This window comes from Panulirus ornatus, chromosome 72, assembly GCF_036320965.1.
Source record: "Panulirus ornatus isolate Po-2019 chromosome 72, ASM3632096v1, whole genome shotgun sequence".
NCBI classification, from domain to species: Eukaryota; Metazoa; Arthropoda; class Malacostraca; order Decapoda; family Palinuridae; genus Panulirus; species Panulirus ornatus.
Genome location: NC_092295.1, coordinates 2927736 through 2943913, shown reverse-complemented (window position 1 = coordinate 2943913; position 16178 = coordinate 2927736). Strand labels below are relative to the sequence as shown.

The following is a 16178-nucleotide window of genomic DNA, read 5'->3' as shown; positions in this document are numbered from 1 at the left end:
AGTGTGACCCCCTCAGCATGTGTGACCCCCTCACTGCATGTGTGACCCCTTCACTGCATGTGTGACCCCCTCACTGCATGTGTGACCTCTCACTGCATGTGTGACCCCCTCACTGCATGTGTGACCCCCTCATTGTATGTGTGACCTCTCACTGCAAGTGTGACCCCCTCACTGCATGTGTGACCTCTCACTGCATGTGTGACCTCTCACTGCAAGTGTGACCCCCTCAGCATGTGTGACCCCCTCACTGCATGTGTGACCCCCTCACAGCATGTGTGGCCCCCTCACTGCATGTGTGACCTCTCACTGCATGTGTGACCCCCTCACTGCATGTGTGACCCCCTCACTGCATGTGTGACCCCCTCACTGCATGTGTGACCTCTCACTGCATGTGTGACCCCCTCACAGCATGTGTGACCCCCTCACTGCATGTGTGACCCCCTCACTGCATGTGTGACCCCCTCACAGCATGTGTGACCCCCTCACATGCATGTGTGACCCCCACACTGCATGTGTGACCCCCTCACTGCATGTGTGACCCCCTCACTGCATGTGTGACCCCCTCACTGCATGTGTGACCTCCTCACTGCATGTGTGACCCTCTCACTGCATGTGTGACCCCCTCACTGCATGTGTGACCCCCTTCACTGCATGTGTGACCCCCTCACTGCATGTATGACCCCCTCACTGCCTTTGGTTCTGGAGTTAGGAATATGTATGAGCGGCTTGAGAGGGACTGTGTACCTGATACAATCCATGAGGAGGAATGGCGACGATAGATCGATAGATTGATCTATTGGTCGATAGAGTGCATGACTGATAGACATACAGATGACATCTATTACTCGTAATATCACATGGATGTGTCTCATATACACTTGTTTAAAATGGGGCTTGTCGTCCAAGGATTTTTTTTCACATGGGGCCTTATATTTTTTTTTAACAATGGTCCTCCTCCTTCTTCTTCTTCTCCTTCTTCTTCTCCTCCTTCAGGAGTCTTGTGCCTGAGAACCTGGTTCATCAGGAGAAGCTGGAGCAACAGGTCGTGGACGAACGGCTGGCTGAGTTCGAACGAAGGCGCCAGAGGGAGTTACAGCAGAGGGTCATGGCCACCAGTTCACCTCCCCTCCCACAGTCGCCCCAGGGAATGACCTCTTCGTCCCCCCAGGGAATGACCTCTTCGTCCCCCCAGAGAATGACCTCTTCGTCCCCCCAGAGAATGACCTCTTCGTCCCCCCAGAGGTATTCCTCCCCACTGCGACAGGTCCAGTCACCGACGGGGCGCTATTCGTCCCCGCCCCACTTGCCTCAATCGCCAGTCAGATGTTATTCGTCCCCTCCCGCGCAGTGGAGCCAGGGCGCCACGCCTCAAATGACGTCCCCTCCCGCGCAGTGGAGCCAGGGCGCCACGCCTCAAATGACGTCCCCTCCCGCGCAGTGGAGCCAGGGCGCCACGCCTCATATGTCGTCCCCTCCCGCGCAGTGGAGCCAGGGCGCCACGCCTCAAATGACGTCCCCTCCCGCGCAGTGGAACCAGGGCGCCACGCCTCATATGTCGTCCCCTCTCGCGCAGTGGAGCCAGGGCGCCACGCCTCATATGTCGTCCCCTTCGACGCAGTTCGCCACTCCACCGCCCTTCGCCACCCTGTCGCAGACGTCTTCCTCTCCCTTACCCAGCTCCTCCACCTCTGCATATTCCACGCCCTTGCAAACCTTTTCGCCACCCCAGGTGTTTTCACCACCCCATTTCCAGCAGGAGTTACTACCTCCACCTCCACCTCCACCTCAGCAACCACCTCCCCATTTGCCATCTCTGAATTCTCAGCAGCTTTCAGTAAAACTTCAGCAGCTTCAGTCTGAACAGGGACATCAGGTGAAGCCATTTGCCCACCTGTCGTTCCAGACGCACCAACACACGTCGTCGCAACAGACCTTACAGACGTCGTCGCAACAGACCTTACATACGTCGTCGCAACAGACCCAACACACGTCGCAACAACAGACCCTACAGTCGTCGCAACAACAGACCCAACACACGTCGTCGCAACAACAGACCCTACAAACGTCGTCGCAACAGACCCTACAGACCAGCCACTCCTCGTCCCAAGTGTCTTTAGCACCAAAGTCCGTCGTACCGAAGACGACCAGGGAACCTCCCATGGAGATCCAGGACCCACACCTCCTGACGGAGGAGCAGAAGAGGAGACAGCTGCAGCAGCTGATCCTCGAGAAGCGAAGATTGGAAGAATTGATGATGATTGCCAAGAGGAGGGAGTCCACTCCCACGCCACAGACCCCGTGTTTACGCAAAGACCCGCCAGGACCCTTGCAGGAAGCCCCCACGTCCCCCGCGCCCAGGACAGAGCAGCCGTCGGTGACCGTCAGAGAGTCTTCGAGTGTCCTCAGACAACAGTGTTCGATGGTGACCAGAGAACAGGTCTCGGTCTTCAACAGAGAACAGTCGCCCTCCGTCAAGAGAAGCGACAGGTCATCAGCGACCACGAAGAAGGAGGAGGCTTCGCCGACCACGAAGAAGGAGGAGGCTTCGCCGACCATGAAGAAGGAGGAGGCTTCGCCGACCATGAAGAAGGAGGAGGCTTCGCCGACCACGAAGAAGGAGGCATCGCCGACCACGAAGAAGGAGGCATCGCCGACCATGAAGAAGGAAGAGGCTTCGCCGACCACAAAGAAGGAAGCATCCCCGACCACGAAGAAGGAGGCATCGCCGACCACGAAGAAGGAGGCATCCCCGACTACAAAGAAGGATAAGGCATCGCCGACCACGAAGAAGGAGGCATCGCCGACCACGAAGAAGGAGGCATCGCCGACTACAAAGAAGGATAAGGCATCGCCGACCACGAAGAAGGAGGCATCGCCGACCACGAAGAAGGAGGCATCCCCGACCACGAAGAAGGAGGCATCGCCGACCACGAAGAAGGATAAGGCATCCCCGACCACTAGAAGGGAAGAACTGCCCGTCAAAAGCAGAGAAGATGAGGAAAAACTCAGAGAAGAAAACAGAGTCCGGGACGAACAGATTAGGAAGATGCAGGAGAGGAAACTGGAGGAGAAGAGGAAGAAGAAGGGAGCCACGAAGAAATACGAGAGCCACTCTCCCGACGACGCCCTACGGAGCAGGAACCAGGAGGAGCTCCGTCGCCTCAAGTCGGAGGTGGAGGAGGAGGAGGAGCAGGTCTCCAAGGCCGAGAAGAGGCGGTCGGACGAGACAACGACCACTTACCCGAAGGAGGAAGTCAGCAGCTGCGAGGTGGCCGAGGTGGAGGAGGAGGTCAACTCAACCGAGGGAGCGAGGGCCATAGAGGACCCGAAGACCATCCCGGCCGAGCACAAGAAGAGGGACCAGAAGCTCCTCGAAGTGGAGAGGAAGAAGGAAGAAGCCAGGCGGAAGATCGAAGACCAGAAGAAGCGAGATGACGACAGGATACGACGGCAGTACGAGCAAATAGCGACACACGAGAAGAAGAGGGTGGAAGCGAAGCGGAGACAAGAGGAGAAGAAGCGGCTCCAAGACCAGTTTAGGAAGGACCAGCAGAGGATTCAGGAGGAGATGAAGCGGAGGGAAGAGGTCAGGAGGAGGGAAGAGGAGGAGAGGAAGGAGAAGGAAGAGCAGGAGAAGACACTGGCGAAGGAGAGGGTCGAGAAACAGCTCAAGGCTGAGGAACTAAGTCGGAGGCTGGAAGAGGCGAGACGGAGGGAGATGGAGAAGCGAGCGGAACAGAAGAGGATGGAAGAGCAGAGGAAGCGGGAGGAAGAGGAGAAGGAGAGAAGAGAGGAAGAGCGAAGAAGAGAGGAAGAGAAGAGGGTAGAGGAGAGGAGAATAGAGGAAGAGAGGAAGAGACAAGAGGAAGAGAAGAGGAGAATACAAGAAGAGAGGAGGAAAGAGGAAGAGAGGAAGAGACAGGAGGAAGAGAGGAGGAAGGAGGAAGAGAGAAGACAAGAAGAGAAGAGGAAAGAAGAGGAGAGGAGGAGACAAGAAGAAGAGATGAGGAAAGAAGAGGAAAGGAAGAGACAAGAGGAAGAGAGGAGCAAACAGGAAGAGAGGAGGAAAGAGGAAGAGAGAAGAAGACAAGAAGAAATACAGAAAGAGGAGAGAAGAAAAGAGGAAGAGAGGATCAGAGCAGAGGTATTGAGGAGGGAAGAAGAGAGGAAGAGACAGGAAGAGAAGAGGAGAAAGGATACGAAGCGAAAGGAAGAGGAGGAGAAGATGAAGAAGAAGAGAGAGAGATTGCAGGAAGAGAAAGAAAGGAGCGAGGGAAAGCAGAGAAAGCTTGAGGAACAGAAACGAATGGAGGAACAGAAGCGACTGGAGGAACAGAAGCGACTGGAGGAACAGAAGCGACTGGAGGAACAGAAGCGACTGGGGGAACAGAAGCGACTGGAGGAACAGAAGCGACTGGGGGAACAGAAGCGACTGGAGGAACAGAGGCGACTGGAGGAACAGAAGCGACTGGGGGAACAGAAGCGACTGGAGGAACAGAAGCGACTGGAGGAACAGAAGCGACTGGAGGAACAGAAGCGACTGGAGGAACAGAAGCGAGCAGAGATGGAAAGGGGAACACAAGCCCAGAGGCAGCAACAGGAACAGAAGCCAGTGGAACAGAAGCGACGCGGGGAGCTGAAGATACGAGAGAAGGAGGAAGAAGAAGAAGAGGAAGAAGAAGAGGAGGAAGAGCAGCGTCGCTTGGAGGAGATGAAGCGGCAGGAAGAGCAGAGGATGCGGGAAGAAGCCAAGGAATATGAGAGCTATAGACGCCACCTGGAGGAGAAGAAGCGTCGCTCCCACTTCTACGACTCGGACGACTATGCGTCCGAGTGGGACAGCGTCCCTGACGAAGAGGAAGAAGAGGATTCATCGCCACTGCAGGAGGAGAAATTCGCTGAGCTGCGCGCGCAGAGCGAGGAGGAACTGTTCGAAGCGCAGGAGAAGTCTATACGTAATTTGGAACGTCAGATCCGTAAGCAGAGCGAACGCGAGAGACGTAGACGCGGCTCCTCGTCCTCCGACAGAAACCCTTTGGACCAGCGCTATGTAACGGATGGGGCTGTACACCTCCCACAGCAGGAGCTACGACAGCGTCGCCAGCAGGAAGCGAGGTCGCAGCGCGTCCACTCGGCCAGCATCGGCGACTTACGAGCCACAAAGACGCTCCCCATCACGAAATTCACCCCCGATCCGATGGAGTTTGGTTTCCGCCCCATCGAGAACCCTCACGCCAAGCTCTCCAAGTCCACGGGCAACCTAAGCGCCGGCGGATCGGCGGAGGCGGCTGCCGCTGTGGCGGGCGCCGAAGCGGGCGCTGGGGCGGGGATGGACGCCCTGACGGAGGCCACGGTGGAGAAGGGCGGGGCCTGGTCCCTCTCCAACAGCTTAGGAAACCTCCAACAGGTAAAATGTCTGACAGCTTCCTTTGTGTTTTGCCCCGCCATGATGGTCGTGCTGTTTACCAACCCAGTCCTTCCTTTACTCTATCCTCGTCCCTCGTGTAGCTTTACCTGTCCTCTATCCCTGTCCATTTTGCCACTCACGTCGTCCGTCTATCCCTGTCCATTTTGCCCTTCACGTTAGGCGTCTATCCCTGTCCATTTTGCCCCTCGCGTTTGGCGTCTATCCCTGTCCACTTTGCTCCTCGCGTTAGCCGTCTATCCCTGTCCTTTTTGTCCCTCATGTTTGCCGTCTATCCCTGTCCATTTTGCTCCTCACGTTGTCTGTCTATCCCTGTCTCTTTTCCCCTCACGTTGGCCGTCTATCCTGTCCATTTTGCCCCTCACGTTGGCCGTTTATCCCTGTCCATTTTGCCCCTCACGTTAGCCGTCTATCCTGTCCCTTTGCCCCTCACGTTAGCCGTCTATCCTGTCCATTTTGCCCCTCACGTTGGGCGTCTATCCTGTCCATCATACCCCTCACGTCGTCCGTCTATCCCTGTCTCTTTTCCCCTCACGTCTTCCGTCTATCCCCGTCCCTCGTGTAGGCCTCTATCCACTCATGTGTTGACACTGGTTGTGGAATGGGGGTCTATCCTTCTGACGTCACCTCCTCCCACAGGTCTCGTCGAAGCCGCCCTTGCCCGCCTCCAAGACCAAGGCCCGGCTACGCCACGCCACCAGCGAGGAGACGCTCACACGCCCCCACCATGCGCGGTATGTACGCCAGGAGGCGTGGGTTGACTGGGGGGGGGGGGGAGGAGAGGGCGAACTGGGGATTCGTGGGTCGGGGGAGCTGGCCACACTGGGGTAGAAAGGGAGGGTGGAACTCAGGGAGGGTTCACACTGTGGTAGAGAGGGAGGGTGGAACTCAGGGAGGGTTCACACTGTGGTAGAGAGGGAGGGTGGAACTCAGGGAGGGTTCACACTGTGGTAGAGAGGGAGGGTGGAACTCAGGGAGGGTTCACACCCAGGTGGAGAGGGAGGGTGGAACTCAGGGAGGGCTCATACCCAGGTGGAGGGAGGGTGGAACTCAGGGAGGGTTCACACCCAGGTGGAGGGAGGGTGGAACTCAGGGAGGGTTCATACCCAGGTGGAGGGAGGGTGGAACTCAGGGAGGGCTCACACCCAGGTGGAGAGGGAGGGTGGAACTCAGGGAGGGTTCACACCCAGGTGGAGGGAGGGTGGAACTCAGGGAGGGTATGGTGGTCAGGGAGGAGCCATATTGAGGTACAGTGAGAGAGGGAGAGGATGTAGGTCAGGTGATATATTGCAATTGAGCTGGGGGGGACGTCGTGGATCGGGCTGTTCTTGCATAGGGGGATGGTTGAGTGGGGGGGGGTCCAGGTTTTAAGAAGGGTTTGTAGTCTTGATGAGGGGGAAGGTGGGTTTGGGTGGGTGGGTGTGGGTTTGGGTATGTTTGAGTGTATATATATATATATATATATATATATATATATATATATATATATATATATATATATATATATATATCCCCTTATTACAGTTTTGTCTTTATTTTCCCAGACATTAACTGGATACATTAGTGTTTCCTACGAAATTATTCCCATTTTATCCCTGGCGTCAGCTGGATGTAAACAGTGTTTCTTAAGAAATTTTTACCCTTATCCCTGGCGTCAGCTGGATGTAAACAGTGTTTCTTAAGAAATTTTTACCTTTATCCCTGGCGTCAGCTGGATATATACTCTGGTGTGGCTTGTGAAATTATTTCTCATTTTACCCCTGGCGTCAGCTGTCTCTCTCTCTCTCTCTCTCTCTCTCTCTCTCTCTCTCTCTCTCTCTCTCTCTCTTCCACTGTTTACGCTTCCCTTCATTAGCTCTCGTGTGTGTGTGTGTGTGTGTGTGTGTGTGTGTGTGTGTGTCCCCCTACGTACCCCAGGGTTCGGGGGGAGGGGTTGTCACCTTGAAGGGGGGGAGAGGGGGGCTGCCTTTCTCTCTCTTGCCCAGGGGGTGGGTAGATGTTGTCACCCACATCCCCCCCTAGTCAACACGTACCTCCTGCCCTTGACGTGTTACGTCCCCCTGTTCAGTCTCCCGCCACACCTCTTCCCTCCCCCCCCCTTCAAGCGTACACCTCCCCCTTCAAGCGTACACATCCCCCCCTTCAAGCGTACACCTCTCTCCCTTCAAGCGTACACTTCTCTCCCCACTTCAAGCGTACACCTCCCCCTCTTCAAGCGTACATCTCCCCCTCTTCAAGCGTACACCTACCTCCCCCCCCTTCAAGTCTGCTTTTCCCGTGGCTAATGTGTGTTAACCTTGGACCCTCCACACCCTGGCTGGTCGACCCTCCACCCCATTACTGGTCGTCCCTCCACCCCATTACTGGTCTACCCTCCACCCTATTACAGGTCTACCCTCCACCCCATTACAGGTCTATCCTCCACCCCATTACAGGTCTACCTTCCACCCCCATTACTGGTCTATCCTCCACCCCATTACTGGTCGTCCACCCATCACCACCCATGGTCGCCCCATCTGGCTCACGGGATACACTGGTCACCGTGTCTTCCCCGCTCCTCATTTTCTTTCCTTCCCTCCTCGACCCCGCTCTCCCTCACGCCCTTCCTCCCTTCCCTGGTTGACCTGGCTGTCTCTACTCTCCCTGGGCAGGCCCTTGGACGACGCCCGGCGCTACACCTACGGTGGCGAGGGAGAATATTTCGAGGACGACCCTTGCGATCTCGAACCCATCGACTACTCCAGGCTCCTGAGCGAGTACTTCACCGCCTACTACGAGGCCTACTACCAGAGCTTCTACAGGTAGGTGCTCCACACCTTCTACAGGTAGGTGCTCCACCTTCTACAGGTAGGTGTTGCCCTTGAAACCAGCTCCCAGACCTTCTACAGGTAGGTGCTGCCCTTGTGATCAGCTCCCAGACCTTCTACAGGTAGGTGCTACCTTTGTGATCAGCTCCCAGACCTTCTACAGGTAGGTGTTGCCCTTGTGATCAGCTCCCAGACCTTCTACAGGTAGGTGCTGCCCTTGAAACCAGCTCCCAGACCTTCTACAGGTAGGTGTTGCCCTTGTGATCAGCTCCCAGACCTTCTACAGGTAGGTGTTGCCCTTGTGATCAGCTCCCAGACCTTCTACAGGTAGGTGCTGCCCTTGTGATCAGCTCCCAGACCTTCTACAGGTAGGTGCTGCCCTTGAAACCAGCTCCCAGACCTTCTACAGGTAGGTGTTGCCCTTGTGATCAGCTCCCAGACCTTCTACAGGTAGGTGTTGCCCTTGTGATCAGCTCCCAGACCTTCTACAGGTAGGTGTTGCCTTTGTGATCAGCTCCCAGACCTTCTATTGGTAGGTTTTAGCTCCCATTTGACCTTCTACAGGGAGGTGTTGTCCTTTTGACCAGCTCCCACACCTTCTACAGGTAGGTTCTGGTCCCCATTTCACCTGCTACAGGGAGGTGTTGCCCTTGTAACCAGCTCCCAGACCTTCTACAGGTAGGTTCTAGCCCCCCCCTTTTTTGACCCACCACTGTGAAAAATGTTATCATAACATGTACAACACCACACAGTCTTCGACGAAGATTATTACAGTCGGGTTATAAATGGAAAACATTTATTACCAAATGTTACAACCAGCGATGTTGTTATCCTAATCTACAACATACTTACGTGTTGAGGAAAAGGTTTATATTCCAAGTGGTAGATACAGTGGGGCCATGTATTACACTCCTAATGTATCATTCCAAGTGGTAGATACAGTGGGAATACTTGCTAGATCATATATTACACTCCTAATGTGTCATTTGATGTTAATGGTCGTTAAACAGTCGTGATGAGGGGTGGAACGAGGTGTCTTGGGTTGGGAGGGGGGGGGGCAGCCAGCGACATGTAGGGAAAATTAAAAAAAAATGTTTATAGATTCAGAAAGGAAAATGGGGTTAGGTGTATGTTACAGTACACCCAAGAAGTCGTGTCACTCGTCTTCTGTGACGTTGGTGGATACATACATGTATCAGGCCTTCACTGTACTACGTAATAAACTGAAATTAAGGTTTGCATATGTGTGTGTGTATGTGTGTGTGTATTGTGTATGTGTGTGTGTGTGTGTGTGTATGTGTGTGTGTGTGTTGTGTGTGTGTGTGTGTTGTGTGTGTGTGTGTGTGTGGTTCAGGGACTAAGGTCAGTGTTGAGATAAGAGCAGGGCAAGTAAACAAACAGGTCACGCCTTACTGGAGTGAAGGGGTCGGGTCATTATTGATGAATATAACGTATTTACCTTTTAACTTGTACAATTTTGCCGCCATTAATCATTCCGTTCGGGATTGGATATCTTTAACCATTTTTCAAACGTTATTCAATTGTTTCCATTTGTATTTGTCATGTTTTTTATCATTATTGTAGGCATGATAGATACATTATATCAGAAGCAGATAATGTTCACAGATAAGGCCAGAGTGTCCCTTTCCTGTCGACCGTTTAAACCCAAGCCAGAGCTGAACCCACTCATCCGAACCCGCGTGTTTGTTATTCACGCCCGTGACGTCACGGTCGTCCCCTACTGGCCATCGCTCGACTCGGTTTGCCTCAGTGTTGCTCTGGACGTCTGAGGGTAACGTCCACAACTTCTCTTCTCGCATTACACATTATTTTTTTCCCCCCTCGTAGTTCAGGGTCCAAAGCTTTTAATCAAAAGGTGTTTGTACGATTTAGAATATAGATTAGAAGTGGTTTGACCCCTAGGCTTGCTACATAGCAGGGTGTCTGTTGCAAAGAAATTTAGAATTAGATTTTGATTAAACTTATGGTTGTTAGAGAGGCTGCTTCATTCTGTATAACACACACACACACACACACACACACACACACACACACACACACACACACACACATTGCCTTCAATATACACAAGTCTCCCCTCCCGTGCCTCTGGTGTGTTTACAATTGCTCGTTTTCTGTGTGTGTGTTCGAGTGCGTGTACGCACACACGAACACACACGCACTCACGCACTTACACTTATATATATATATATACACACACACAGACACTTACACAGCTGCATTTAAATAGGAAAATAGGAAAAGGTAAGAGCAATGAGAAACATGATCAGAAATGCTGTTAGAGAGAGAGAGAGAGAGAGAGAGAGAGAGAGAGAGAGAGAGAGAGAGAGAGAGAGAGAGAGAGAGAGAGAGAGAGAGAGTGTATGGTCAGGCAGGTGGTAGAAGTTAAGTGAAGAAGTTCTTAAAGTTGAAACCAGGATTGAGAAAATAGAAAACGTCTCATGGGAAAGATACCATTGTTAGAGAGAGAGAGAGAGAGAGAGAGAGAGAGAGAGAGAGAGAGAGAGAGAGAGAGTGTACTGGCAGGTGGTAGAAACTAAATGAAGAAGTTCTTAAAGTTGAAACCAGGATTGGGATAATAGAAAACGTGTGGTAAGAAAGATACAATTGCAATTAATAATGGTGTTAAAAAGGAATGGTTAGAAATTATACAGAGGGAGTTTAATTATTAATGTAGGTTAGATGGGAGATACTTTATGTAAGATACAGAGAACAAAAAAGGTTACAGAGAATGAACTTGTTAAAATTTATCATTTCCATTGGCCACCATGCTGGTACGACCCTTGAACACGACGGTATACGACCCTTGAGCACGACGGTATACGACCCTTGAACACGACGGTATACGACCCCTTGAGCACGACGGTATACGACCCTTGAGCACGACGGTATACGACCCTTGAACACGACGGTATACGACCCTTGAACACGACGGTATACGACCCTTGAACACGACGGTATACGACCCTTGAACAGACGGTATACGACCCCTGAGCACGACGGTATACGACCCTTGAACAGACGATACGACCCCTTGGTGTGTGCATGACCTGGCCGGGGTCACGTGGTCAGAGGCTGGGTCATTGCCGCCATACAGGTCATGGTTAATTCGAGAATAAGTTCATAACAGACTCATTGTTCAACGGAAGAAGCAAACGAATATTTAAAACACATGTATACATATGTAGAGCGATAACACATGTATACATATGTAGAGTGATTACACGTATACATATGTAGAGCGATAACACATGTATACATATGTATAGAGTGATAATACATGTATACATATGTAGAGCGGTAACACATATATTCATATGTAGAGCGATGATACATGTATACATATGTAGAGTGATAATACATGACCATTTTCACCATTATTTTTCATTTGGTTCTGGGAGAAGTGTAAATAAGGCGGAGAAAATGGGAGGCGGGAGTCGAGGCGAAAAGAAAACGAGGCGTCGGGGTGGAAATAAGGACGAATTTGAAATTAAACAGGATGGGTGTGTGTGTGTGTGTGTGTGTGTGTCGCCCAGCGAAGCTACCAAAGTCAGATGTGAAAACGCAAAGCGAATAGAAAGTGTGGTAGGTAAGGGTGGGGTTGTGGTGGGTGGGAGGGTGCGGACGTGGGTGTAGCGTGGGTGGGAGGGTGCGGACGTGGGTGTAGCGTGGGTGGTAGGGTGCGGACGTGGGTGTAGCGTGGGTGGGAGGGTGCGGACGTGGGTGTAGCGTGGGCGGGAGGGTGTGGACGTGGGTGTAGCGTGGGTGGGAGGGTGCGGACGTGGGTGTAGCGTGGGTGGGAGGGTGCGGACGTGGGTGTAGCGTGGGTGGGAGGGTGTGGACGTGGGTGTAGCGTGGGTGGGAGGGTGCGGACGTGGGTGTAGCGTGGGTGCTATGATCCACCCTTGGGCAGCCGGTGACGTCATGGTGGCGGATGACGTCATGGTGACTCACACCGGCCAGACCCCCTCCCCCTCCCCCACCCCGCACCAGGCCAAACCGTCTCTTATCTCATCACCCCAGGGCGTCTCTTATCTCTCTCTCCCTCCCCGTTATCTCCCCCGGGGTATGTCCCTTACCTCTCTCTCCCCCCGCCCACACCACAGGGTCAGCCCCCGTTCCTCAAATATGACCAAAAGATAAGAGAAACTTCGTCAATAATTGCCTGTTGTTTTCGCCTCGGTCACATCTTACGTCATCGTCTGTTTGAAAATCGTAGCCACAGTTTAAATATATCTTCTTTTTTTTTTCAAAGATTCTCTCCCTGTTTATATCGTCCAGTGGGTGTATATACATCTATATACATTACTTGATGTATATTGTCGTAAATATTGTGTGAATAGACTAACCATTTCGTTAAATGTACATTGAAGTTAATACTTATTCATATCACATATTTCTAGTTAGACTAGCTTTTGTGTAGAATATACATGAAATATACTTGATGTATATGGTATGGCATGTATGTATATGTATATATGTGTGTTTATATGTATGTATGTACATGTGTGGGAGGGAGGGAGGCCCAAGAACTTGTAATACAAGTTAGTGGAGCTGGAGGCCGGCCGTTGGAACGTCAGGCGACCTCTGGCATCGAAATCTCCGACACGTTACCAGTTAGACATTTTTATTCCTCCCACCGGTAAACTACCCTGGCGTCAATTTAAACGATCGGGGGTTTAAAAAACGCCCTCGCCGCACGCTCATGGCCTCCAAATAACGCAAGGGAGCAAGATGGACCCCTTAGGCTTAAACTTGGGGTGAGTGAGAGACGTCGGAAGGGAGGTATTAGGATAGAAATAAACGATTGAAAAAAAGGGAGGAATTGAAATCTCGTTCGGCGGGAGGAGGAGGAGGAGGAGGAGGAGGAGGGATCCAGGGCCCCGGAGGAGCAGGAGCAGCCGAGTGTCAGTGTGACGTCGAGTGCGAGAGGAGGTGCACGTGCGTGTCGGACGCGCTCATACACACACACACACACACGCGCTCCTGCGTTCTCTAGTGCCGGCGGTCGAACCCCAAAGTGTCTGTGGTGTCCAGTCCTTTTCCCCAAAATCGAACGCATGACTTTGGTGTCTTATCTCTCTCGCGCGCGCCTCCTCCCGCATCCCACGACTCCTGTTATCTGATAACCCTTTGATATTTGAGCTCCGGAGCCTAGTTTACCTTGAGGCATAAAGGCGCGGGCATAATAAATAAATATAAATATAAATAATTCTACTGGCGTCGCCGCGCCCTTACGCGAGCGCGGGAGGGACCAGAACCCGATCTTCGGAAGCCATGGCCGATTTGAACGCGCGCCCGCCGGCGGGCGCGCGCCCCTCCGCCGCAAGCGGCGCCGCCAAGGTGGACCCGAAGGACCCGCAGGTGCGGAAGCTAGTGTACAACATGTACCGCGGTCTGCTGGACCAGAAGCACCAGCGGGCCAACGTCATGGTGGAGAACGCGCCCCAGGACCAGGTCTCTACTGACGAAGGCGTGGCCGCGCGCCTCCACAGCATGATGTAAGCACCAGCTCCACGTTTTCTATTATGTTGTTTCTCGCGTTTAAATCGTCGGGTTAGTAACGCCTCCCTGACCCATTTTCTACCTTGGATCTTGGGTCATTAGTTTAGATATTGAAGGTTGATTGAACCCCCATTTTCCCCCATTTTCCCCCATTGTCTTATATCATTTTAAATGTTAAAGGCGTATTTAACTCCCCCATTTTCCCCCATTGTCTTATATCATTTTAAATGTTAAAGGCGTATTTAACTCCCCCATTTTCCCCCATTGTCTTATATTATATCATTTTAAATGTTAAAGGCGTATTTAACTCCCCCATTTTCCCCCATTGTCTTATATCATTTTAAATGTTAAAGGCGTATTTAACTCCCCCATTTTCCCCCATTGTCTTATATCATTTTAAATGTTAAAGGCGTATTTAACTCCCCCATTTTCCCCCATTGTCTTATATCATTTTGGATATTGAAGGCTTATTTAACCCCCATTTTCCCCCATTGTCTTATATTATATTTTAAATGTTGAAGGTTGATTGAACCCCCATTTTCCCCCATTGTCTTATATATTGAAGGCTTATTTAACCCCCATTTCCCCCTATTGTCTTATATCATATATTGAAGGCTTATTTAACCCCCATTTTCCCCCATTGTCTTATATATTGAAGGCTTATTTAACCCCCATTTCCCCCCATTGTCTTATATCATATATTGAAGGCTTATTTAACCCCCATTTCCCCCCATTGTCTTATATCATATATTGAAGGCTTATTTAACCCCCATTTTCCCCCCTATTGTCATATATTGAAGGCTTATTTAACCCCCATTTCCCCCCTATTGTCTTACATCACCCATTTTTCTGACCCATTTCTTTCCCCATTTTTGACCCATCTTACCCATTAAAGGCCATTTCAGGCCCTTTAGCCATTTAAAGTCTTATACAGTAATGGGTTATTTCTGTTGCCCCGTTATTAAACGGGGGTAACGGGGGTGCGGGGGGGGGGGCTCGTGAAGGTTATGGCCCCGTTAACAGAGGCAATTCGACCCCTCCGGGTCGTTAGACTTGTGTCTTCAACCACTGTCATAACCTAACCCCCCCCCCCACAACCCCCCCATTTGACAGTTAATCACCACTCACAACCCATTAGTGGGGGGGCGGGGGGGGGGGTTGTTATACACTTGTCACTATACGTAATTAATAACCAGACCACAACTACCTGTTGTGTCGTTATGTCGGTCATTTCTATGGTTGTTAGGTTGTGATATCGCTAATTTCACAACCATCTTTGGACAATGTGACGTCATTGTTGTGCTATGACCCCTCCCCCCCTTGACCTCCCTAGCGCCCTTATTACGCCCTTATGATGAAAGTTCGTTAGGAGTAATGTTGATCACCCTGGAAGTGTTTTGGGGAGTAATATTAATCACTGGAAGTCTGGGGAGTAATATTAATCAACATGGAAGTGTTTTGGGGAGTAACTTTAATCACCCTGGAGGTCTGGGAGTAATATTAATCACCATGGAAGTGTTTTGGGGAGTAATATTAAACAAGGAAATGTTTTGGGGAATAATATTAATCACCCTAGAGGTCTGGGAGTAACATTAATCACCCTGGAAGTGTTTTGGGGAGTAATATTAATCACCCTGGAAGTTTCCTATGAGTAATATTAATCACCCTGGAAGTTTCCTGAGTAATATTAATCACCCTGGAAGTTTCCTAGGAGTAAAATTAATCACCCTGGAAGTTTCCTATGAGTAATATTAATCACCCTGGAAGTGTTTTGGGGTAATATTAATCACCCTGGAAGTGTTTGGGGGTAATATTAATCACCCTGGAAGTTTCCTATGAGTAATATTAATCACCCTGGAAGTTTTCTAGGAGTAATATCAATCACCCTGGAAGTGTTTTGGGTTAATATTAATCACCCTGGAAGTTTCCTATGAGTAATATTAATCACCCTGGAAGTTTTCTAGGAGTAATAATCACCCTGGAAGTTTCCTAGGAGTAATATTAATCACCCTGGAAGTTTCTTAGGAGTAATATTAATCACCCTGGAAGTTTCTTAGGAGTAATATTAATCACCCTGGAAGTTTCCTAGGAGTAATATTAATCACCCTGGAAGTTTCCTGCGAGTAATATTAATCACCCTGGAAGAGAGAGAGAGAGAGAGAGAGAGAGAGAGAGAGAGAGAGAGAGAGAGAGAGAGAGATGGTCTTATGTATAAGACCATACGTCCGATCAAATGGTCAGTTTCGTGGCGTTTGATTGGCTGGTCATTAAGTCGAGCCAAGGGTTCGTGTGGTTGGCCAATCAGGGTTCAGTTCGTGTGTCAAGATGTCCCTCATTGGTTCGTGAGGTTGACCAATCAGGGTTCAGTTCGTGTGGTTGACCAATCAGGGTTCAGTGCGTGAGGTTGACCAATCAGGGTT

At 51.0% G+C, this 16178-nt stretch overlaps 1 protein-coding gene across 17 annotated transcripts in view; it reads left to right on the top strand.

Moving 5' to 3' along the window:
- Window positions 1–16178, top strand: part of LOC139748151 (uncharacterized) — a 176922-nt gene that overhangs the window by 24007 nt on the left and 136737 nt on the right. For 16 of the 17 annotated variants that reach the window (XM_071660845.1, XM_071660858.1, XM_071660856.1 and 13 more), the window contains 3 exons: window positions 994–5407; window positions 6065–6159; window positions 8077–8226. In XM_071660845.1, coding sequence (XP_071516946.1) covers window positions 1106–5407; window positions 6065–6159; window positions 8077–8226 — 4547 coding nt within the window. In that variant the 5' untranslated portion in view covers window positions 994–1105. The remainder of the gene's footprint in view (window positions 1–993; window positions 5408–6064; window positions 6160–8076; window positions 8227–16178) is intronic. The other variant, XM_071660840.1, reaches the window with a different exon arrangement.